A 25,920-nucleotide genomic window follows, 5' to 3' on the forward strand; every position below is an offset into this window, starting at 1 on the left:
AGAACAGCTTGCTGTGCTCAGCGACAGAATGCTTTCTCTACCACATTTTAAACCTTCTATATGCAAATAGAGGATAGTTCAGATCTGACACACACACCCCTTAAATTTTTTTAAAAACCAACACCTTGATTAAAAAGTGACAGTTCTAAGAATGTAGACTGTCAGAATGTATAAGCAAGACAATGGGGCCTGGACCATGGCAAGGGCTCCTAATGTACAACCCTAATACATATACTAAGCAGAGCAAACACCTGGCAAGAAGTTTTGCTGTACAATAGCTCTTTCACAAATATAAAATGACTAGATTTTTTTGTCAACTTTTTTCTAATTGTTCCTGCATACCACAAATGGCTCTGAATTCAGGGCAGGCACTGCAAGAGTGTTCTTGGATACACAGGCTATACTGGCAGGTGCCAGAAAGACCTCACTTGTGCTTATCTTGGGAAGCAGCTGTAAATATCAAGCATCCATTTTTTTGGAGTTTCTTTCTCCCATTCCATCTTGGTGACCATCTCCTTGCTGCCAGTCAGAAGGTCCAGAAATTGAGTTTCAGGCCACCTGCAATACAAAGCTGGAGACTCAGCAGATAAGGTGCAGAACCAGGTGTAATTTTGTATCATTTCATGTTCCCTAGGAACAAAAGTGGTTTCAGAAAGAAACAAGTACAAAGGACCTGGCCAACTTTGAACTCATGCCGTAAAAAGAACTAAAGACCCCATAGGATTCACCAGTGAGACGCTTTTCATTCAAACTCAGCTAAATTGGACTACAGAATTTCCCACTACAAATCCCAGCTTAGTGAAGCAACTTAGGCCTGGTCCCCACATGCAGCAAACTGCAAAAGTGGTAGGACTGAACAGAGCACTTCAGGTTGCAGGAGACAGATGACAGGTTTCAAACTTTCCCTATACGCGGAAGTTTAATTATTAACTGTACCTAGAAAACTAGAACAGCAGGAAAATGCAAGGCTAGAAGTTTTCATTCTGCTGTGCTAATTTTATTTCCAGGGAATTTTTACATAGAATCACAGAGTTGGAAGGGGCCATACAGACCATCTAGTCCAACCCCCTGCCCAGTGCAGGATCAGCCTAAAGCATCTCTGACAAGTATTCATCCAGCCTCTTCTTGAAAACTGCCAGTGAAGGGGAGCTCACCACCTCCCTAGGCAGCTGATTCCACTTTTGAACTACTTTGGCCATGAAAAAGTTCTTCGTAATATCCAGCTGGTACCTTTGTGCATGTAATTTAAGCCCATTGTTTCAGGTCCTACCCTCTGCTCCCTGCCCTCCTCCCTGCCCTCCTCCAAATGACAGCCTTTCAAATACTTAAAGAGAGCAATCATGTCCCCCCTCAATCTCCTTTTCTCCAAACTAAACATTCTCAAGGCCCTCAGCCTTTCCTTGTAGGGCTGTCTCCAGACTCCCTGATCATCCTCGTCGCTCTCCTCTGCACCCTCTCAATTTTGTCCACATCCTTTTTGAAGTGAGGCCTCCAGAACTGCACACAATACTCCAGGTGTGGCCTGACCAAGGTAGTATAGAGAGGGGCTATGACCTCCTGCGATTTCGACACTATGGTCCCTTTGATACAACCCAGGATTGAATTGGCCTTTTTTGCCACCAAATCACACTGACTGCTCATATTTATTTTACAGTCCACTCTTACCCCAAGATCTTTCACATATACTACTGCCCGGAAGTGTATCCCCCATCCAGTATTTGTGCTTCCCATTTTTGTGGCCCAGATGTAATACTGTGCACTTGTCTTTGTTGAATTGCATCCTATTCACAGCTGCCCACTTCTCCAGAGTATTCAGGTCTTGTTGAATTTTAATTCTATCTTCTTGGGTGTTTGCTAATCATATTTAAATATGTGATTCCTCACGTATGCTTTGAAGTGTTACAACCCATTCTACCAATACATTCTGTGGTAGGCCAAAGACGGCATCCAACAAATCCCTTTCCAATCAAGAGGCCTGCCCTCTTCTTATTTGGAAATACTGTGAGGACTTGGGAGGTTATCGTACTTTCAGCCAACCAGGGAATAGGAGTGTGCACTAAAAAAATTTGGCTCAATCTGGATCCAGGTTATCAGGGATACCATAAAAATTTGGTATCCTAAAATCCGGGTCAGTTTCTCTAATCTGGTTCAAAAGGATTAGAAAATCCCAAATGTATCCAGCCATTATTCCCTATGGTGAAAACTAACTGGGGAGTGGGGGGCATTTTTCAAGCAAACTCTGCCAAATTTGCAGGAAATCTACTTCCTCTTGTCCACTAAGAGGTGTCAAGAAGATTTCAGCGGCTTTTCAGAAGCAGCCCCATGTAAAGTGGTGGTGAAGGAAAGTGCCCTCAAGTCATAGCTGACTTATGGCACCCCCTGCTGGGGTTTTCAAGGCAAGAGACAGCAGAGGTGTCAAGAAGTTTCAAGAAGATTGGACCCTGAGGTCCAGTTGTATGGACCCTGAACAAGGTGCCCCTAGCCACACTCCATTGTTTTCTATGGGGGAAACATTTCCAAGGCTTTCCAGGTAAAGAGAAATCAAGCAAAGGCAACCCCTGGCCAAAAGCCAGTACCAATTCAAGTCCTACCCCCAATACAAGCTGAACCAACAATGCCCAACAGAACGAAGCTACAGCAAGGGAAACAATGTCAAACCAAAGAACTCGAATCTGAAGTGTGGGGGGTGAGCCTTGCTGAACAAACTGTGGAGTTTAAAAGGCAGCTGGCGGTGGCTTGAAGGGCTCTGAGCCAAGCTACAAGTGACGCCTGACACAGGTTGGACACTTGTCAGCTTACCTCAAGTTTTGATGGGAAATGTAGGCGTCCTGGTTTTACAGCTTGGCTCTCCATTACAGCTGCAAGACCAGGATGCTTACATTTCCCATCAAAACTTGAGGGAAGCTGACAAGTGTCCAACCTGTGTCAGGCGTCACTTGTAGCTTGGCTCTCTTTTGGAGCTTGGATGGCGGTGGGGGGATGTGGGATGGGAATCTACTCTGCCTCCTGCCTCCCACTAGTCTCACATCACTCTTGTTGCTCACGGAGCAGTGGAGGTGGAGCAGCAGTGTGAAATGGAGGGCACAGGAGGAAGTAGACAGAGAGGCTGGGAGAGGAGCTAGCCAGAAGCATGGGGGGCTGTGAGGGCATGGACTGAGGGAAACAGTCTTGCCTCCCCCACCATGCCTGGAAAGAGAAAAAAATCCAGCCTGCAGAAGCGTTTGGTAGATTAAACTGAGCCAGAATCTGTCCCTGAGTTGTACTCTTCTTGCTTTGTCTTGCCTTGTATCCTCAGTTGCAGTGCTTGGCTTTGCGCAGTCCTGCTACACTTTACCCCAACAGACAACTTTTGCCTGTATATTTTATATTATTAGTGTATGCTTGATGTCACAATGCTTGAGGGTGCTAACTACTACCCTCAATAAAATTCTCCCTAATTTCACAAGGACATTTTCGGAAACTTGCATTAGAAGTGTTATTACTTTGTCAAAGTCCCCTTGATTACTACTTGTGGTGGTCTTTGCCTACACTGGATAGAGTCCCTTAAAATAGGAGCAAAACTAAATCAGCAGCTCCTATGAATGAGAGAAAGCAGAAGGAAGGTTTTCTTCCTTATGTTTAGGCTGCCCTGAGGCAAATTGGAAAGTGAATTCCATTTAAACAGATGTGTATAGGGCACATGTGTCCCTGACAACACATGACAGCACAGGCAGACAACTGGATCAATCATGATCAGGTGATGCTCGTAATAGTGAGGTTCAAAAGGAAGAACATCTTCCACTACTGATTTTGGGTCTTAGTGCACAATCAAAGCTGAAGAAGTACTATGCCATGTGGTGCAGCTTTTGTTACATTCACGTTACTGCTTCCTCTGATACAGACTGTTCAATCTGTGCACAGTCTACACTTTCCTGCACATACTTTATTTCATATGTAATTTATTGTGTACACTAAAAAAATCAGAGTAAAATACATCAAGCACAAAACTCCTGACAAGTTCTATTAAACCAATCTTCTGAGGAAGCCGCTGCCTCCCTTTATTATATGAGCCAAAATAAAATGCCGTAGACACAAAGCATATATTTTTTTTAAATGTGGGGGGTTTTTTTGTCCCTTTGTCCCTACAGTTGTCCCTTTGTAGTTGGTAGCTGTGCAACCCTCTCGGCAAAGCCTAAGTGGGAGTGAGAGCCTCTTCCCTCTCAGCCAGACCCACATCCCACTCGCTGAGAAGCTCTGAAGACACCTCTGTGTAGAGGTGGTCCCAGTCCCAGCAGACATCATCCTGCAAAAGAAAAGAAATACTGACTGGAGAAGAGTCTCTAAACAATGCTGATCAGACCAAATGACCGAAAGAAGAGGATGTCTTCTCCAAGAGGCGTAAGAACCCAAACTCTACTAGAAGGTATTGTCAAAGGCTTTCATGGCCGGAGAACGATTGTTGTTGTGGGTTTTCCGGGCTGTATTGCCGTGGTCTTGGCATTGTAGTTCCTGACGTTTCGCCAGCAGCTGTGGCTGGCATCTTCAGAGGTGTAGCACCAAAAGACTGAGAGATCTCTGTCTTTTGGTGCTACACCTCTGAAGATGCCAGCCACAGCTGCTGGCGAAACGTCAGGAACTACAATGCCAAGACCACGGCAATACATCCCGGAAAACCCACAACAACCATCTACTAGAAGGCCTGAGCATTTCACAGTATTGGTTTCAAGCTCTGTCACTTTCAGAAAACCCTAACCATTCTTCATTTCCAATTGGTGCTAAAAAAATCACTTTTCAATTTTAGATATTTCAGCAAGTTGCATGCTAACAGAGGCAATAATTAAGACAACTTTTTACTTGTTAACTAGTTCACTTCTTCCAGTCTTCTATAGGGCAAAGGGATCCGCACATAATAAAACTGAGAGGCGTCATAGCCACACTTGGAGTTTTATCACATTACTCTATTTTTATTTTATTTAAACATTTATACCCCGCCTTCTGTACAAAAAACAATTAAAACATTACAAATTAAAATCAAATAGAATTAAAAAACTCCCACCCCAAACGTCTGCTGTTCCTAGCCTATCAAAAGCACGTAGAGAGGATGACCTCATGTCCCCCCCACCATTTTCCCTCATGTCCCCCCCCCCACTTTTTGTGGTAACTGAAATAACCTGGGGGCTGTTAAAGGGGTGTTATTTGCCAATGGATCATCTCCTCCCATATGTTCCTCTGCACCAACTGCAATCTTCAGACTGCCACCAGCTAGCTATTCCCCCACTTACAGTGCAATCCTAAGAAGAGTTACTCCAGTCTAAACCCATTGATTTCAATGGGCTTAGATTGGAGTAACTTTTCTTAAGATTGTACTGTTAAAATAGCATTTTACACAGGAGTTGCAATCAGGAGTTGCAACTGCAGCATGTTGGATACAATACCAGGAACAGGAAGTATGTATGGGTAGGAAACACGCAAACAGCAATATAGGGACAACCAGGAACAAAACAAAATAAATAACAGTAGAAATAGCTGAAGCCAAGTGGCACTGGCAAACACGTCTTCTCCTGCTTGATCCAGAACAAACTTACCTCCCGTACTTCCTGCTCTGGAGCCAAAACCTTAGTGAGGAGCTTCAGGTCAATATCTCCATCCTGTAAGTATATAAGAATCCCGAGTTCAGGTCTAAAAGAAGAAAGGGATAGACACATGCAGTGCAGTAAGAGGATAAGCCCCAAGGATACATGCACTTATGCCATGAAACATATACTGTCAGTGGTAGAGTAAAACTGTTGAGGTGCACTGGCAGGAAATAAAAACAATTCTCATAGAAATCACAGCATGCTACTATTTGGAAAACTCTTTTTTGAAAGCTCTACAGTTACAGTGGTGAGATAGCCTCCTATTTGCAACAGTTATGGTGCCCAGCCTTGGCTCCTACGTACAAACCTAAAGGTGCATAATCCCAGTGAGAATGGGAGCTCTGTCAGTGAACTGGCATGAGCACAACATTTCAGTGAAAGAAGGGATGGGGAGAAATAGTCAAAGATGCCCCAACAGGCACTACTGAGAATACAGCAAGCAGAAAGGCCAAATGGGCACTTCTATCTAGCGTTCTATGAAAACAGAGGAGTCAAACACAAGAATGGTATGGCGTATCTGGCCACCTGGATCCAGGTCAGGAAAGCTCCCACTCTTCTGGCTTTCCACAAAGTACACAAAACTAAATTATTAAGGGGTGTTTTTTTTACACAAAAAGCAAGAAAATAGTTCAGCGAGATCCTCTGGTTAAAGGGATAAGGACTGTAGACTATCCTATAGTGTACCATCTGTTGCTGTAAGTTTGCTCCAGTTAGTTCATTTCCACATCATTTAATATGTCATGTCAAATTGCTTAGTTTGTTTCAGCACAGTATCAGATTTCTGCTTGTTCTCAAATTTCTGCAAGCCATTCCCTATTGTATTGCTTATTGAATCTCTCAGCCATTGAGCGTATTGAATTACACTGTGTAATCCACCTTGAGGCTCAGTGAGAAAGGTGGACTATAAATAACGTAAATAAATAACAATCGGCAATATATTCACATACTGTGCTAGTACTGTTGCCCTACAAAAGAGGTCCAGAGGAGTTAGCCGTGTTAGTCTGTAGTAGCAAAATCAAAAAGAGTCCAGTAGCACCTTTAAGACTAACCAATTTTATTTTATTGTAGCATAAGCTTTCGAGAATCAAGTTCTCTTCATCAGATGCCTGATCCGATTAGTTAGTCTTAAAGGTGCTACTGGACTCTTTTTGATTCTACAAAAGAGGGACATTCTAGGGATGCTGAGATATCCAGCTTTAGGGACAACAAATAGTTGTTTTCTTCTAAGAAGAATTAGAGTGTTCATTTGGCTGCACTCACCAAGGTTTGGAAAGCAGCATATTTCATGAGGTCATTGTCCAGGTCGCGGTAGGTAAGCACTCTATTCACTTGGATGCTGCAATAAGGAAAGAGAGTGAGAAACCAAACTGAAGTGCTCCATGTCCTCTCCCCAGACTCTCAATCCATAACTGCCTTAAGGACAGATCTGACATTAATGAAAGGCCTTCTAATGTTGTATTTTGTATGCACATAAATTTATGGCAACTGCTCCCTCTATACAAGCAAAACAAACTCTGTTTATCATCCCAGTTTATTACTTATAAAAGCCACATCTACCTTTTCAAGAAACTATGATGCATAGCACAACATCAAGCTGAACAGGGTAGAGACTGATCCACTTATTCAATCTGGCAAAGGATTTCTGTGGCATTTTACCTGGGTGGAGCTGCCACCTGCATGGCCAGTTCTTCCTCTTGAACTTCTTCCAAATCAGGAATCACTGGAATATCTGCAAAGAATGGAAGAGTAATGAAAAAAGAACTTCTACCCTTTCCCATTTCCTCTGTGGGTAAGTGCTATCTTTTTATGAAAACACCAAATATATCTTCCAGCAAGATTATGTGGTTGTTGGTACCTTTCTCTTCTTTTTAATAAAATGGACAGGTATGTGCTTCAGTGTTGGATTGGGAAACTACACAATCTCCAATAAACAGAAAATGACCAAACAGCTGGATGGTGTGAGTGAAAGGTTAGCCTTACTAGCTGGCATCCAACAACCTCTTTTAATAGAACCAAAGACAACTCCAGAAACAGTATGGCAAAGCAGGTCAAAGCTCAAACAGCAAAGGATGATAATGATACAGATAAAAAAAACTTAGCTGGGGTTAATATTGAGATCAAGCTGACACAAAGTTTCCTCAGTCTTTGCCTGGACACACTGTTAGTATCTCTTCAAGCTGGGCTGAATCTACATTACCTCTGCGTATCCCAGTGTTGCACTAAATGTTCGCTAAACACCTGGAAGTATAGCGTCTTTCAAGCGCGATTTCTGAATCGTGTTAGAAAGATGCTATACTTCCGAGTGTTTAGCGAACATTTAGTGTAACAGCGGGACACGCGGAGGTAATGTGGATTCAGCCCTGGTTTGCACAGTAACAAAGCATTGCTTCTAAATTTTTTTTTAAAATAAAACTTTGGGAGTCATACAACACAGCAAGGGCACTGTAAGGGAAAGTTGTGCTAGCTGTTAATGGCCGCATGCTATAATCAACAGGGGCCTGTGACAGTTATAAAACCACATTCCAGTTGGTAGAAATGAATGGGCTAACTGAAGGGAAGAATTTCATATTCTTTATTATAGTTCAAATATCTATATTTTCTTTATTCTATACTATATTAGTTTCCATTGGATTGAATTGGAAATATTTTCAGATGTGGTTCCCCCCCCCCACTCAACTGAATTGACATCTTTGAAGACACTGTCTGTAACCTGCCTCCCAAATTTCAGGCGGGCAGGAGAGAAGATCCATGCTTTTTTCAACAGCTTTATAACAAGCATGGGGAGGAATCTGGCATGCCAGCACAGCCTATGTGGTGTAGTGGTTACACTGTCAAACTAAGATCTGGGAGACCCATATTCAAATCCCCCTCTGCCAAGAAGCTTGCTGGGTGACCTTAGGTCAGTCATCTTTTTTCAGGCTGTCCTACCTGATAGGATAGAGGGTAAAGTGGAAGAGGGAGAACATGTACACCATCTTGAACTCCTTGGAGGAGTGGGATAAAAATGTACAAGAAAGGCAGGTAAAGTAACTCGGTAGAGAGACTTGCATTTAGCACCCAAAGAAGGTAAGCAATCAATCACACTCTGCTTTTCAGCCACAAAACAACCAATACAGAACAGGTAAAAGCACCCTATCCAAGAAAGCACTTGCCAGAAGTAGAACAATGGTGTTTTCTCAGAACTGCTATAAGATCTAAAAAACACTCTGATGTGGCAATGATTGGTGGAAATGCTGTATATACCCAATGAAGGCAAGCACTAAACCACACTCTTTTTTAAAAAATCCAAATAAGGACTGGCCAACTAGCACCTTCTGGCCCACAGGAGTATTTTGTCTAATCCTCATGAGCATAACTGTAGTTCTAGGCAGTTCACACATAACTCCCACCCCCTGCTTTTAACTTCAGTATTTTTTTAACTTCCATGACTTTCTTCGTGTACTTTTTTTTCCATTCCAGACTTCACACACTGGCTTAGAGCATTCCAATTATTATTTTCAACTAACCGAAGTCTACAGCTTCTCGCGTTTAAGACACAGGCTATCCTTGCTACTCTGAAAGCAGTCCCAGAATTCTACATTCCACAGGTGGACAGGAAATCAGATCAGACAGGTCTTCAGACATCCTTCATCCAGAACCCACAAAGCAGGGGTACTTCAGGCTGCTACCAGTTCCATCAGCAACTACATTTTTCAAAACAAAAACATTTGGCTGTTTGTAGCTTTGCCCTGTCTGCAACCCCTTCTGAAATTAATATTCAAGAGCTGGAAAGATGCCCTGCTTGTAGAGTTTGATGTCCAAGACGGGGTCTCATATATATATATAAACATGCTTTCTTTTACAGCTCCAAAGGGCACAGTCCCGTCTTTCCATCCGCTCTACCTCCCTACAGATTCTTCTAACCCTGGTGGAGGCAGTAATAGCCCATCTGCAACAAGTCAAAGGTTAACCCAGACTTTGACAAGAGGGCTGTTTGGAGTAACCCGCACAGTGGGATTTCTCTCTAATTGGCTGCCTAGTAAAGGGGCTGAATGAAACAGAAGCTGAAGCAAGAGCCAAACTACAGCAAGAGGCAGCGACAGCTTGGATTATCTCAACAGAGCTTTGCCTTCCATCTCCCTAACCACCCAAGGAACTGCTGGCTACTACAGAGCAGCTTTCAGACAGCAGCAAAGAAGATAAAAAGGGTATAAGAGAAAGCCCGTGGTATAGTGATATTGTATTATTACCACAGAATAGACCCAAAGGGTTGCTCTTGAAGACCAGCGATCTTCAGTGTGGAAACAATCTTGTGGGATTCTACAGGGTGCAATCATATCCCATACGTTATTCAACCTCTTTGTAAAACCTTTAGGGGAAATTGTTCATTTGGAGTTGGATGTTATCAATATGCAGATGACACCCAGCTATATATCTCACTATCCAAGGTGTTTTCTGCATGGTCACTTTACAGGGTTTCAGAATCTATTCTGCTTCCCATGTTCTCCAGAGTTCCACACATGCAAGGGAGTCATGGGAAGTAGAAACAGTTTTTGTCCATCTTTTCCCCGCTTTTTCCCCCTGTGCACATGATGTGATTTTTTTTGAAGCCACTGTTCAGTTGTTGCTGGCACATATTATGTCTATGCAGAATCAAAAACTCCTGTTCTACTTCTTGTGCTCCCCTCTTCCTTTTCCCCAGGAGCTGATTGGTCTGTCTGTTGGTAATTACTCCCACCCTCCTCAGTTCTCTGAACTCCTTTTCCACCATTTTTATCAGTAAAGCAAGGTAAGGGCAAAAGGCTGCTTCTCTGTTTGCTTCCCTCTTCTTGGTATGCATGCACTCTCTTATTATTTTTTTCAAAGCCAGGAACTAGTTCTAACACTGCTTATTCCCTGCTGGCTTTAAAAGCCAAGAAAGGGATAAATGACTGCTTTTCCCTTCTTCCCCTGGTTGTATGAGTGCCCCACCCTGCCCCTGGCCACCCATGGGCTCTGGTGCCTGTTGCTCCTCCATCTACCCTATCATGGCCCTCTAGGGCTTGACCGGCCAGGTGCGATGGAGACTCACCTCCTGGCCAGAGGGGCCCTTGGCACACAGCCATGTGACTGGTTGTGGCCCTGGCTGGGCCGTCCTGTGCCTGTGTCGGTGTCTGGCAAGCGGGCCTGGTAGCTGGAGCAGCAGCCACCCTTTCGGCGGCGGCTTCAGTAGAGATGGTGCTGGAGGCTCCCTGATCATCAGTTGCTGCCTCTCGGCTCAGGACGTCACCACCAGGGTGAGTGTCCATGGGGCCGGCTTCCCTGCCAGCCCTGAGGGTCTTGCTGGGCTGGGGTTGTGGGTCCTGAGGCTGCCAGGAGGCTGGTGGCCTCCTGCCCCCAGACACCCCTTGGGTCCTTGCTGGCACCAGCATCGACATTGAACATCCTTGACATTAAGTCAGTGCTGTCATCCCAGCTGATGGAGTGTTGAAAAACTGAAAGGCAGGAGGGAAAGATACCATCTTGAGATGTGTGCATTGTGATCTCTTAGTCAGGACATCCAAAGTGGGGTATGGTCTGTCACCAAGACAAAGGGGTTGTTGGTGAAGTAGTATTGTAACACCCTGACCGTCCACTTCATGGTCAGGGCCTCTTTCTCGATGGTAGCATATTTTTACTCGGCCAGCTGCAGCTTCTGCCTGATGAAAAGAATAGGGTGTTCGTGCCCCTCAATGTCTTGGGATAAGACAGCCCCCATCCCCATGACTGATGCATCGGTGTGGAGCATGAACCATTTTGAAAAGTCTGGATTCCGGAGGACGGAGGCACTCGCTAGAGCCGATTTAAGATCCTGGAAGGCTTGGTGGTGGGCGGCCGTCCATTGTATCCTGGCAGGCTGGTCCTTTTTCAGGCAGTCGGTCAAGGGACTGGTGCAGCCGGTGAAATGAATGATGCATTTGCTATAGTAGCCCACGAACCCCAGGAACCTCTGCATTTGCTTCTTGATCGTGGTCTGGAAGCAATTCTCGAGGGTCACTACCTTATCTGGCAGGGGTCTTAGCTGTCCTTTCCCGACTATAAACCCCAAGTATTTCAACTTCTGAAAGCCTAATCTGCTCTTTTTGGGGTTGGCTCTCAACTCGGCAGCCCTTAAGGCCCGGAGTACTGTTGGAGGTGCTGTAGGTGGGTTGGCCAATCAGGGCTGTAGATAATTATGTCGTTGATTGTTGGAGATAGAGATGGTAGATATCTGGTGGTGGAATTTGAGTGCAACGGGGAAAAAACATTGATTTTGGGAATCTATGCGCCTAATGGAGCAAAAGAACAATTTTTTAATGAAATAATGACTCAGTTGGATCAAATGACATATGATCAAGTGATTGTGGCAGGGGATTTTAATGGTGTTGTGGACTTACAATTAGACAAAAAAACAAGTATGAGTAAGAACAAGATGGGAAAATTGCCAAAGTCATTTTTTGAACTTCAAAAACAAGAAAGTTTAGAAGATATATGGAGAAAGCATAACCCAAAGACTAAGCAATACACTTTTTTTTCAGCAAGTCACCAATCATTGTCAAGAATAGATATGATTTGGGCATCCAAAGAATTAGCAGTGTGGACTAAGGAAACGGATATTTTGCCAAAAATTAGTTCAGAACCCTGTGTTGTGGAGATTTGGAATGAGAAGGAAAAAACTGAGATGGAGATTAAATGAAGATCTCCTGCTGTGCCAAGTAAATTTGGATATTCTTTAAAAAGAGACTAAATGCTTTATTCAATATAATGTGGATCAAGGTGTATCAATTCATAAAGTATGGGATACTTATAAGGCTGTTATCCAAGGAGTATTGATATATTTAAATGCCAGAGATAAGAAAAATAAAGAATTGAAATTGAAGGAAATTCAAGAAAAGATAATGCAAAAAGAGCAACAATTAAAGAAAAGACCAGGTAAAAAGAAATTGCAACATGAGATTAGAATGTTACAGGAACAAATAAAAGGGATGGAAAATAAGGAGGTGGAATGGGAACTGAAAAGACTGAAACAAAAATCTTTTGAAGGAGCCAACAAACCTGGGAAATATTTAGCATGGCAGTTGAAGAAAAAGAGAGAGAAGAAAATAATAAGCAAAATTATAGAAGATGGAAAAGAGCTATTTGATCAAAATGCAATTGGGAGAGCATTTTATAAATATTATGCAAAATTATATAAAAAAAACCTATTGACAAAAGGTTAATGGAGGAATTTTTTCATAAAATGAAATTGCCAGAGGTGCCTAAGAAATTGAAAGACAATTTGAATGCTAAAATTACAGTAACAGAAATTATGGAGGCGATACAAGCAACAAAAGTGGAGAAGGCGCCAGGACCGGATGGAATTACAGCTAAATTTTACAAAGTATTGGCGGATGAATTAGTACAATTGATGCAAAAAGTAATGAACGCAATATTAGAAGGACAAGAAATACCGGAAACATGGAATGAAGCCAATATCTCACTGATACCGAAAGAAGCACAGGATTTAACGAATGTTAAAAACTATAGACTGATATCTCTGACTAATAATGACTATAAGATTTTTGCAAAAATATTGGCTGAAAGACTTAAAACCTGGTTGGTGGAGTTTATAGCAGAGGAACAAGCAGGTTTTCTGCCGGATAGACAAATAAAAGACAATCTAAGAGTAGTACTGAATGCAGGGGGGAAGAATCCAGGGGGGAAAGTTGGTTTTTTCTTTGTGGATGCAGAAAAAGCTTTTGAAAATCTAAATTGGAACTTTATGTTTGCCATGATGGAAAAGATGCAAATGGGCAAGATGTTTATTCAAGCAGTGAAGGCAATATTTAAAGACCAATCTGCAGCTATAATCGTAAACTGTGATATAACAAAAAAGTTGGAAATAAGTAAAGGAACAAAACAAGGATGTCCACTCTCCCCATTGTTGTTTGTGATGGTATTGGAAGTTTTATTGAGGCAGATACGTGAAGATGATATGATAAGAGGCTTGAAAATTAAAGGATTCTCATATAAAGTGAGAGCTTTTGCCGATGATATTATGGTGATAGTGGAAGATCCAACCCAAAATATGCCAAGATTGATGGAGAAAATAAAAGAATTTGGGGATTTAGCAGGATTTTACGTAAATAAGAAAGAGTAAATCAAAATTAATATGTAAAAATATGTCTAAGCAAGAACAACAAGATTTAATGGAGATAACGAACTGTGAGGTAGTCCATAAAACAAAGTATCTATGTATTGAGTTGAATGCGAAAAATATTGATCTTTTTAAAAACAACTACAACAAATTATGGCAGCAAATAGATATGGACATGTTGAAATGGAACAAAATGAATTTATCATGGTTGGGTCGCATTGCTGTAATTAAGATGAACGTACTTCTGAGGATAATGTTTTTAATGCAAACAATACCAATTGTGAAAGATAATAAGCAATTTGAAAAATGGCAAAGGAAGATTTTGAACTTTGTATGGGCAGGGAAGAAGCCCAGAGTTAAGATGAAGGTATTATATGATGCTAAGGAGAGAGGTGGACTACATTCACCGAATTTGCAATTGTATCACGAAGCTATATGTTTGGTTTGGTTGAAAGAGTGGATGTTATTGAAAAACCATAAGCTATTGACGTTGGAAGGATATAACAAATTTTTTGGATGGCATGCGTATCTGTGGTACGAGAAGACAAGAGCTGATGCTATGTTTTTACATCATTTTGTGAGACGGAGTTTATTTGCAGTTTGGAAAAAATATAAGAGATATTTAGATGAAGAGACTCCAATGTGGATTATACCTGCAGAAGTTGTAAATCCAAAGGTGGAATATGATGGAGAGGAGTGGAGGACATATAAAGAAATTTTAAGAGTAGATTGTGATAAATATATACTTAAAACCAATGAAGAACTGCCGTTTCAGTATGGCTGGTTTCAATACAGACAAATAAAAGACTTATATGATACAGATCGTAGAAAGGTAGGATTTAGGACTAAAAACTCAGAACTAGAAGAATGTTTACTTCAAGAGGGGGAAAAGATGATATCTAAAGTATATAAGATTCTGTTAAAATGGTTTACAGAAGATGAGATAGTTAAAGTACAGATGGTGAAATGGGCAATAAATTGTAATAAAGGTATACCGATGGAAGCTTGGGAAAGGTTGTGGAAAAATACTATAAAAATTTCAACATGTACCACTATAAGAGAAAATGTGTATAAAATGATGTATAGATGGTATTTAACGCCAAAAAAGGTTAGCAAATGGTAATAGTCAAATGTCAGATAAGTTTGGAAGTGTAAGAAACATGAAGGTTGTTTTTATCATATGTGGTGGACTTGTGAAAAAGCTAAACAATTCTGGGGGGAAATTGTAGAGGTCATGTCAGATATTTTACAGAAAAATGTGATTAAGAACCCAGAATTGTTGTTATTAAGTATGAACCTAGAAGAATTTGATAGAATGGACAGAACAATGGTGTTTTATATGATTACTGCGGCTAGGATGTCTTATGCACAGTTGTGGAAGACTCAAGAGATACCATCAGTGGAAGATTGGATTCTGAAATTATTAAATATGGTAGAAATGGACAAGCTAACAAGGAAGTTTAAAGAACAAGATACTGTGGAATATGTTATGAGTTGGGAGAAACTTAAGAATTATGTGGGGGAAAAGTGGGACATGAAAGGTAAAATGTGGTCTTTGGATAATTGTTAAGAGGGGAGAATAGATCTCTACTCTATAGTAGTTAGAGGTGAAAATATAGATAGTGTATAAGTAAGAATGATATAGTATATTTTATATTATAGTCTTGAAAGTAATATTAGAGACTTACTTTAAACATGGTAGATATAGACAAGTTATACTATATGTTATAATGTAGAAATTAACATTATAGGAGATAGTGATGTAATGTAGATGAAGGGAATGGAAAACTGTTGGAAGTCAACTGAAAAGGGGGGGGAATGGGTGGGAGTGATATAATGTGATGGATATTGATATTGAATATTATGATTTGTGTATACTGACCCATCCAATAATTTTTTTAATAAAAAAAAGACAATCATGTCGTCGATATATGCAGTGGCAAAGCCCGGGCACTGGGCGAGAGCCCGATCGACCAGTCACTGGAAGGTCACTGTGGCTCCAGGAAGTCCGAAGGGCATGACCTGGAATTGAAATAGCTCCTTGGAGGTGGCAAAGGCTGTTTTCTCCTGGTCCTCGGGTGCCACGGGTACTTGCCAGTACCCCTTTGTAAGGTCGGGAGCTGACAGGTACCGGGCAGATCCTAGCTGGTCTATGAGGATCTCAGCCCAGGACATCAGATAAGTGTCAAACTTGGCTATTTTGTTCACCTTCCGATAATCTATGCAAAATCAGATAGACCTGTCCGGCTTGGGAACCAGGACTATGGGACTGCACCACTCGCTCTGGGAGGGCTGGATCACGCCAAGGCGCAGCATGCCCTCCACTTCTTTGGCTACTGTGTCTCACTGTTTTTTGGGTAGGGGCCTCCAGGCAGTTCGTACCACCTGCCCCAGGGGTGAGGATGGCGTGAGTCACCAGGGTGGTTCGCTCGGGTTGGTTGGAGAAGCTGCCCAGCATTTCCCGTAGCAGGGTTGCCAGTTGTACTTGTTGAGATGGCAACAAGTCCCTGTCCCCCATGGGGCCACTCCCTTCCCCGTCGTGCGTCGTCTGGGGGAGTTGTCCTTCTAGCAGTTCGAGGGGATCATTGGCCAGCTGACACTCGGTAGGGGCCTGCTCTCGCCATTCTTTCAGGTTGTTCACATGGAGGCGTTTGACTTGGTGGGCAGATGGGCTCCATTGGACCTGATACGACTGAGGCCCCTGTACTTGGGTGATTGTAAAGGGGCCTTGCCAGGGATCCCCCTTGGCGCCCGGTCCTAGCACTCTCTGATTGACTAATACTCGACCTCCCTCCTGGAAGGTTCTCGGCCAGGCCCCTTGGTCGTAACGGGCCTTCTAGGACTCTCACGAAGCCTCGAGGTGTTGGTGCACCATGGCTCGTGCTGTCTCCAAGCATTCCCACAGATCTCTGACGTACTCGGGGGCGGGCTGCCACAGGGCTTCATGGGGCAGGTCCCATTGTCCTCCCCCCCCAGTATTCCTTGTGGCCAGTGCCCATACACTACCTCGAAGGGCACGAACCCCATTGACACCTGGGGGTGTTTCTTTGATAGCAAACAAAACCGGATCGATGAACAGATCCCACTGGGTAGGGCAGCTGTGGGCCAACTTCCGCAGCACTGATTTGAGTGTTTGGTTAAACCACTCCACCAACCTGTCAGTCTGGGGATGGTAAACTGAGACGAATAGGTGGCATATACCCAGGGTTCAGCAGAGCTGGCGGGTCATGTTGGCGGTGAGCGGCATCCCACAGTCAGAAATTATTTCCCTGGGGAGACCCACTTGGGAGAAAAACTTGATGACGGCTCATGTTACCCTCGTGGCCTGCATTGTCCTCAAGGAAATGATTTCGGGGTACCTAGAGACATAGGTCATCAGGACCAGGATGTATCAGAACCCCCGGGCAGTCTGGGGTAGGGGCCACAGGTAATCCAAACGAGACAAAAGAAAATATTTTGGCTAGGTGAAAGGCAGAAGCATAATGGAGTATAATGACTAGACATGGGCACGAATAGGATTACAAACTGCAAAAACCCACAAACAGCCCGTTCATCTGTTTGTGAACAAGCTGTTTGTGAGGCCCCATTCTAAATGAACAAGTGGTCATTGCAAGCCTCGTTTGTTGCCTTCGTCAGCCGTTCGTCAAGCCAGACAGTCTGGTGCCTTTCAATCAATTCCCCTGGCAACAAGCCGGGAATGAACTCTGTCTGAACTCCTTCTGGCTTTCCTTCTGGCTTTAACCCTTCAAAGTACTTCCAGCAGAGAGTCCCGTTTTTGCCACTGTGAAGAGAAAATGATAACAAAGGAGGAGACCCATGCATCATGCCTTTCCCGGGGTGCAATCTCTCTGAAATTTGGGGGGGTCTTCCGAGGACAGTGAGGACTATGTCCCCTGCAAATTTGGTGGGTATTGGACATTGGGAAGGTCAGTTTGTGGGGTGTTTAAAGGGCCCTGCCCCTTGCACGTGGCAGGAAAGGGCCCTTTAAACTATCCCCCCTGCCACCTGCCAGCTGATAGTTTAAAGAGATCTTTAAAGGGGCATGAACAACGAACAACGAAGATGTTTGTGAACAGAGTCATTTTTTTTTCTGTTCGTGCCCATGTCTAATAATGACCAGCTATTTTAGCCATGGAAAGGTGAAGCCTTGGCACAAAAGGACAAGTCTAGAAAAATGAATCAATCAGGCTCAGTTTTCTCCATAGTAATTGTTCTAAAAAGTTTTCATTCAGTCAAAGTACCATGCCTGTTACTTGGTCTGAATCTTGAGAAGCAAAATCTGTAACTAAAAAGGAGGTCATTCACAAAAGAGTCATCACTCTGCCTTGTTGTGTCTTTCCATATTTGGAAGCTCTGGTAAACCCTCCCACACACACCTCCTCTCAACATTAAGCCTTCTTTCTTTCTCCCCTTTCAGCTAATCCACAGGCTTACTTTAATTGTCTCTGCCTTCCTCTACCCCCATAAAAATCAAATTTTGTTTCTACTGGGCATGTAGTCCTTTCTAGCTGGGAGTTAAAACTTACCTCAGCAGCTCCTGCCAAGGTAGGAAGCAAGAGATTATATAAGAGAAGTGTCTCTGTTATGCTTGGCTACTGTGTGCAACTTTGAGTCCCGTTCAAGTAGGCTAGGGCTCATTCACAGAAGACACAAATCAACTAACATGTATAAAAACCACCCCACACATTTACACCATAGTCCTCACACTTCCATTTTTTTAGGGGAGCTAACTGAGGTTGTTCAATTCAAGGAGCTAGTTTTCATTTTAAACACCTACAACATGCATATTTGCAGGACTACCTCTTCTAGTATGTCCCTGTATAACACCTCTACTCATGATCTGCTTTGTGTGCCTGCTTTAGACAAGTTTGGACAGTTACCGCTCACACCCGAACCTTTTCTATGATAGCATCCATATTATGGAGCAGCCTCCTAAAATGTGTTTAGGAAGTCATACATCCTGTTACAGTTATAGGAAATTGTGCAAGGCAGATGTGTTTAGGAAGGAATCAATTATTTTAAATGTGGGGATAGTCTGTGTTGTAATGATACTGATATTGGTGATTTGTAACAGTCATTTGAATATTTATTAGTACTTAGTTATTATAATCTGTTTTTGAACGAATTCTGTAAATTGTCTTGAGTCTGCTTATAGGGAGGTGGGATAGAAGTGTTTTCAGCTGGCTGGCTTCTCTCCATTTCCAGCAGAGCACAATGAGGGGCTTTAAAAGCAAAGGAATCTAAGTCTTTTACATTTTAAGAGCACAACACTTGAACCAGACACAATTCTAATTTCTCTACTGCTGCAAAACTTTGTTTTACTGAATGCTGTTACTTTATGCACCACGTTCAGGGAATATTAAACAGGCAAATGGAAGAAGGTCTGATTGAAGATGAAGTTAAGTGAAAGAAATTGGTCTCATTTAGCACATGACAGGATTCATCTGTGTTCTCGAGTCCACTGAGGTAGCATCATGGGCGTTTCATATTCATGAGCTGCTGCGACACTGTGTCCCCGCATTTACAAAGCACCATGTTCAGCAAATTCTGTCCCTGTGGACATCCCATGCATTTCATGGTCTTGTCAGAGAGACATCAAACACTCTAGTAACCAAATACCAGAAAATGGCTTTAATTAGTGCATCTCAATCCGATAATTTTTCCCTCTAACTAGAAAAAAGAGGAATAAAAACAGAATGGAAAGCAACAGGCTACAGACTTCAAAAATTGCAAGGAACAAGGGACAGAGCCAGCTTCTGCTGAACACACAAACAACATTGAGCATCCTCCCCCTGCAACAGCAGTAAGCCAGCAGATCAGGCTCAAGCACCCACTGGCCATGCCTTACTGGGACACATGGCGGAGGGTTATAATTTTTTTCCAGAAGCACTGATAGCTACTTGTAGTGCCCTTTGGAGAAACTAGGGGAAGGGTTTAAAAGATTTTTAAACAGTTTATAATGAAATATAACTCTAAAAAGATACAGGAAGAAATCAAAGTAGAGCATAAGTATTGTCCATCTTTCTGAGGCCCCATATGAAAGGCTGTGAATGTGCCAACATTCTAGAGAAAGAGATGATCTAAGAAGTTCCAGAAGATTTCATCATTGTTCTTCTCACATTGTTCTGTTTATAGCTATTGCAAAGCTATAAACAGAAACACTTTATTAAAAGAGCAGTAATATTAGCACAATACAAAGCAATCTATATTTTCTCCAAGTCTTCTATGTTTCAGGTTAGCAGCCCTGTTGATCTGTAGTAGAACAGCAGGATTTGAATCCAGTGGCACTAAAGAGACCAACAAGATTTTCAGAGTGTAAGCTTTCAAGAATCAGAGCTCCTTTCTTCAGGTGTCTCAAATCCTGCTATGTAAAGACATCTCCCTTGATTTTTTTAAAAAAATACGCTTACTAATGGCCTTCCACTGCACATGAACTGAATTGGCTTTGCATTGAAACTACTCCATAAGAGGAAAAAATGTAAGAGGGGCTCACTTGGACTGTCTCCTTTTAGAATCATTATATATGGATTTATTCATACTGGAGGTAAGGAGTGGAGGCACTAGCTGAAGCATTACTCTAGGCACAGAACTTACCATACAGTTAGCCAAATATTTATCCAGACTGACAGTATAAAAAGGAGCAGTGTGATACAATCCAATTGCTGGCTGGTAAATAGTAGAACCTAAAACTGCCAAGAGCATCCGTATTAGAGGCAAAACTGAGACTAGCAAGGCAAAGCCAAGATGACACTCAGCTGGAAGCCTCTCATTTTAACATCCAGAAATGCAAAGACATTTTAACAACAACAACATTCGATTTATATATTGCCCTTCAGGACAACTTAACACCCACTCAGAGTGGTTTACAAAGTATGTCATTATTATCCCCACAATAAAACACCCTGTACGGTGGGTAGGGCTGAGAGAGCTCCTAGAAGCTGTGACTGACCCAAGTTCACCCAGCTGGCTTCACGTGGAAGAGTTGGGAATCAAGCCCGGTTCTCCAGATTAGAGTCCCGTGCTCTTAACCACTACACCAAACTGGCTCCAGTTTTCCTTTAAAAAAATAAGATTCTTCTCATTCAATAAATGGCACGCCTGGTGTAGTAGCCTACATTACTAAAAAGCACTCCTGGCCACCTCTGTCACTGAAAATCCAGCCCTAGATCCCAAGCTGGGAACTGTTGTTTTAAAGGGAAAATAAAATTCTTCCAAGGACAGACTGCACATTGATCTGCTCTTTCCCCAACCCAAAATGGCCTCTGAAATGCTGCAGGAGGAACAAGGGGGAAGAAATTGTTCCATCTGTGGAAATGCTCCTTTTCTTGTTTGAATTAACCTTCAGATTGTTTGCCTACATCCAGCCCATCACCAATCCCACATCTAAAGTTGAATATCTGATATTAAATGAAGCCATTATCACAAACATAATTCTAGAACAGCAGAAAGGCAACATCAATTAGCTGCTCTAATGATACTGTACCAAATACATAAGACGAAAGCTATTTAAATGGATAAATAAACAGTTATACATTAAAGGTTCATATATTGACTGTTTTAATAAAACAATGTTTAATGTCTTAGTATAGCAAAATGTATATAAACAGTTGTATTTTTTCACATAAATACTATGGAGACTGGATATGTTAAAACGAGAAGTACATGAAACAGCAAGTAATTTCAGCTGTCCTTATATTAATTGTATAAATGTTGCCTGGAGGCATGAGGGAAAGATTACATCTGGAGGTGCCATAAATTATTATTTCCTAGAGCAGCTAGTTGTGGGCAGCATGCAACAGAAAGCGATTTCTGAGCTAGAACTAAGTGATATACACAAACTAGTCCAAAAAGCAAGCACAGCTGGAACACTAAGAATACTATTCCACAACTAAAATAATACTAAATTTCTCAATGTAGAAAAATGTCAAATTTTCTCAAAGTATTTAACACAATTTAGGGCTCTTGTCTGAACATAAATAAAGGAGACTGCTATTTCTGTGCCTATGGACTGCTTCTATCATGCTTTAAGACACCACAGAATAAACATATACCCTTAAATTGAAACAGAGTAACAAAAGCATTATAGTGAAAAAAAAAGGGGCGGGGGAGCTATTAAAGGCTAAACACATTCTTTAAAAATAAAAGAATTTGTGTTTAATCATATTATTAACAACTGCAGTTCATGGAGATTGTTCCTGCTACAATTGAGTAATACAAGCATGTCATACAAGACTTTAGTATAATGCTGTACAAAATTAGCAGTAATTACAGTAAGTTAACAGTACCATCCATTTCAACTCCATGTTAACAATTTTTAAAAAGAAATTTTTAAAAAATCACATATTTTATTTGTGTCAAACTTTAATAAGTCGTGATATGTAGCATTTGGGCGGTATCCAAAACATTTAGTAACCAAGAAAGCAATAGCAGCAGAAGTAAAGACCAAATGGGCAATACGTAATTTTGATACACTGAATGTAAATGACCACATCAAACTTTTGAAAATTTCAGCAAAAAAATCAAGAAAATTAATTATCCATTGCATACAAGAGAATGCCTTTACATGCATCAATGAATGCTTAAGACACATGAAACCAGTACAGGAAGAAATAGTTTTGTAAACTGGGTGAGATATTATACAGGATACAAACAACTTTGAAAAAGAAGCTCACAGAACGGAATGACAAAACAAGGGATGGAATTCATTTGAATTAAGAACAAAGAAATGGAAAAATAATCCAGATATACAAAGTATTAGAATCAAATACTAATGAATAATTAGAAAAAGAAAGCTTAGAGACAATCAGAAACATTGTATTGAATTGTCAACTCTGTATATGGAAGCCAACAGATACATATTTTTTATTTCCAGCTGAAAAAATGGAATACTATAGGATAAAAAGGTAAGAAATAATATAATGACCCTAAAATAAGATATATGTTTACAGTTTGAGTGAACTCTTCCTACCTTGCCACCCTAGAAACAACAGCACAGTGCAGCTAACAAAAAATAATCTAGAAAAAGAAATAATCTCAGGAATGTAATAGTTCTTATACAGAAAGCAAAGTCACTAGATCACAGTGGATGTGCTAAGTATGTGGACACACAGAGACTCCAGGATTTAGTGAGATGACCACACATGCACTTAATCGCACACGCCTAGTCCAAAACTCTACTTATTCTGACCATCTCCTCTTTAGTTTTCTACCAATTGAACAGGAAATATGGACTGAGTTGACTGTGTACTGTGAGCTGATGCAATAGCACAATCACTTTTAACCGCTTGCCAAATTTGGCACAGACTAGTTAAACTGCAATCTCAACATGCTAATTTGGTGCAGTCAAAGTAACCCAAACAGAGTCTGAAAAGACCAGGGATACAATCCTGACAGCAAAGACAAGGGTGGGAGAGAATTTGGCCTGAAGCCAGAGATGACCTAGACATTTTTTGCAATTGATCAGTAAGTGAGATACACAAGCTCATCCTAGTTGACTAGTACGACCTCATGAAAAGTTCCTGTCCTGTTCATGCTGCATCCATCTATGCCTATGGCCAGAAGTTCAGTTTGTGAATAGTGCAACAGAGAAGAATGGAGTGAGAGGATAGTGGTGCATTTAAAAAATAAAGAAGCTTGTTTACCTGTTCACTTTATAAGAAATAAGTGAAGTTAACATACTTTGGGTTTAAAGCAAACAAATGTACAAGTATTCTCTATGACTAGAGTGTGCAGGGTATGTGAATAGGGAAGGGAAACAAAATTTCCTTCCATAATGCTACTGATTTGTGGTTTTGCCTTAATGTGTGGCAGCAAAGGCCCTTCTCATATCCCCTCCCATTGAATTATGTTAGGGAGCAGGTATATCTGGTTCTATTTAATCCTCTTCATGTGGAAAACAAGACAAAACTACACTTCTTTTATTATAAAATCCTTCATTTTAAAAAAAATCTTATATATATTTATTTTAAAAGTGCTGCTTTGATCAACAGCACTCATGACATTTTCACATCCATAAACTCCTCAGAAGCCGCCCCCCTTCCCTGCACACAAGGCCACTGGAGCTGACAGCCAGCTAGGTTTGATCACAGCCATTCAGAATCGGATTTTCATAAGACAGATGAGGAGCCTAGCTGCTGCTTTCTTTCCCGTTCCTATCAGATGAGAAACTGATGAGGAGCGGGGGGGGGGGGGGGGAACAGGTCCTCAGGGAACAACGCTACAATCAAGGGCTGTGCCGCTCCCTTGCTGTCCCTCTACAGCTGCAATTTTCAAAAGAGCTTGCCTTGGGCACTTTCAAATGATGGTGTCTCAATTCTGTAATCATATTTCAAGAGCTTTTTCTTAAAGTCTTTTAGGTAAACCTAGTCTGTCAACTACACTTATGGACTCAACAACACTGCCCAAATATGAATGCATCTAGTTAGTTTCACAGGATGTTAACAGGAAATAGTTGTATGCCAGGACCGCTAAGCTTATTTCCAAACATATGAACATATTGCCCTGTGTGTTTGCTGTGACTCTGTATCAGAGCATCTGCTTTGCATGCAGGAGGACTCAGGCTCAGTCACCGGCACCTTCAGTTAAAAAGTTCAAGTAGCAAGTGATGTGAAACTCCCCTACTTGAGACTCTAGACAGCAGGTGCCCGTCAAAGCAGACAAGACTGACCCTGATGACCAATGGTCTATTCATGCACCGCTAACTATGTGCTTTACATGACCTTGAGTCTGCAAATGCTCTTCTCTAAGCCCCTCTGCAAAGTCTGAGAAACAGAAGCGCCTGACTAATATCAGATGTCCAACCACTATGGCATTCTGACCAACTCTAGATCAAGGAAGAAACCAACAGCTCTTCTGTAATATCTTAACAACTTGTCTCAGAAGTGTCAGCAGCATCCTTTGGCCATGTCACAGAAAGCTTGTTAGGATGAAATTAATCTGAACTATAAACCAGACCCCAATCCCACATGTGCTAATTATTAATGAAGTACCTGACATCACAACAGGCTGTAGCTATTTGCTTCCCTAGACAAAAGCAGGAGAAAAATAAGGGGGCTGCAATCAGGAACACAACTGAGGAGGAAGGCTCTTGATACTGGAGAATCCTATGTCCTGTGTCAGGGGAGTGAGTTAAGTTTTGCGTCCACTTAAAACCCTCCTCCTGTTGCAGCTCTTTGACTCTCCCCCTCCCCCATCAATGGGAGCCACAGACGTAAATGGCAAAAAGTACACCGACTGCAGTCAAAGACATTGCTGAGATGGGTGTAAAATTTGTCCACACCCACCCCACCCAAGTCCTCAAGTGAGGCAATTTATTTTTAAGTGAATGTTGCAGTTGACTTCTTTAGAAAAAGGGGGTGGAATGAAGGAGACACAATGCATGAGAAGTGCCAGACTTGCCCAAGTTCCGGCTGCTGGGTACTCAAACTACATCTCTGCTTTTTTCTCTTTTAAATATATTAAAAGCTCAAAGAGCGCAAACGTAAGAGTGGGGTGTTCATGAAAAGGAGGGAGCAGGGTATTGCTGGTGGCAATCAAATGAGAGTACCTGCTAGAAAGAAGCACAATCTAATACGGTCTGTATACCCAAGGACTGTGTCCTGTAAGAATTTTCCACTTATCTATTGCTAGGAAATCAGAAAGGAAAATAGAAGAAAAATTCTGTTTTTGACCCACAGAAAAGAGCTAAAGACCATCCTTTTCAAAATGGTTGTGGCATAATTTCCCCTTAAGCAGCTCTAGAGAGTCTTAGAAGAAGCACCTGGCTGTGTGGAAGGGATGCTCAACAGATAGCACTTTTCCATTTCCCCTGACAGCTTGGCATCTCCCATCTCATCCACCTCCATTACTGTGCTGAGTTCAGCCACTTCTGCCCATTTCCCCTGTTGACATGGATAGAAAATTGAGCAATTACCCTTAAATGCCTCTGTCTCAGATTCCCCCAGATTGCTACATACACAATATTAAGCCCTCAATTGCCCCTGGCCAAAAGTGGTTTAACCAGGCCTGTCCTTTAGGAATTAAACAATTTTTGTTGCTTGCAAGAGTTTATTATTCCTAAGGTTGTCACTATATTAAATCCTATTATAGCAGGTTTCCCATGGTGCAGTAAGCCACAGACCTTCTCTTTCTAAGTTTCAGAGTGAAAGGGCTTGGATGGAAATACAGCAAAAGAAGTAGAGACACACTGCCTGT

The 25,920-nt window shown here is 41.8% G+C and overlaps 1 protein-coding gene across 6 annotated transcripts in view; it reads right to left on the bottom strand.

Moving 5' to 3' along the window:
- Window positions 1–3,992: 3,992 nt before the first annotated feature.
- IFT43 (intraflagellar transport 43) overlaps window positions 3,993–25,920 on the bottom strand; it is a 109,306-nt gene continuing 87,378 nt past the window's right edge. For all 6 annotated transcript variants that reach the window (XM_054972052.1, XM_054972054.1, XM_054972050.1 and 3 more), the window contains 4 exons: window positions 7,272–7,344; window positions 6,876–6,951; window positions 5,565–5,627; window positions 3,993–4,282 (listed from right to left, as the gene is read on the bottom strand). In XM_054972052.1, the coding sequence (XP_054828027.1) occupies window positions 4,172–4,282; window positions 5,565–5,627; window positions 6,876–6,951; window positions 7,272–7,344 (323 nt within the window). In that variant the 3' untranslated portion in view covers window positions 3,993–4,171. The remainder of the gene's footprint in view (window positions 4,283–5,564; window positions 5,628–6,875; window positions 6,952–7,271; window positions 7,345–25,920) is intronic.

The sequence above is a fragment of the Eublepharis macularius genome, chromosome 2, assembly GCF_028583425.1.
Source record: "Eublepharis macularius isolate TG4126 chromosome 2, MPM_Emac_v1.0, whole genome shotgun sequence".
NCBI classification, from domain to species: Eukaryota; Metazoa; Chordata; class Lepidosauria; order Squamata; family Eublepharidae; genus Eublepharis; species Eublepharis macularius.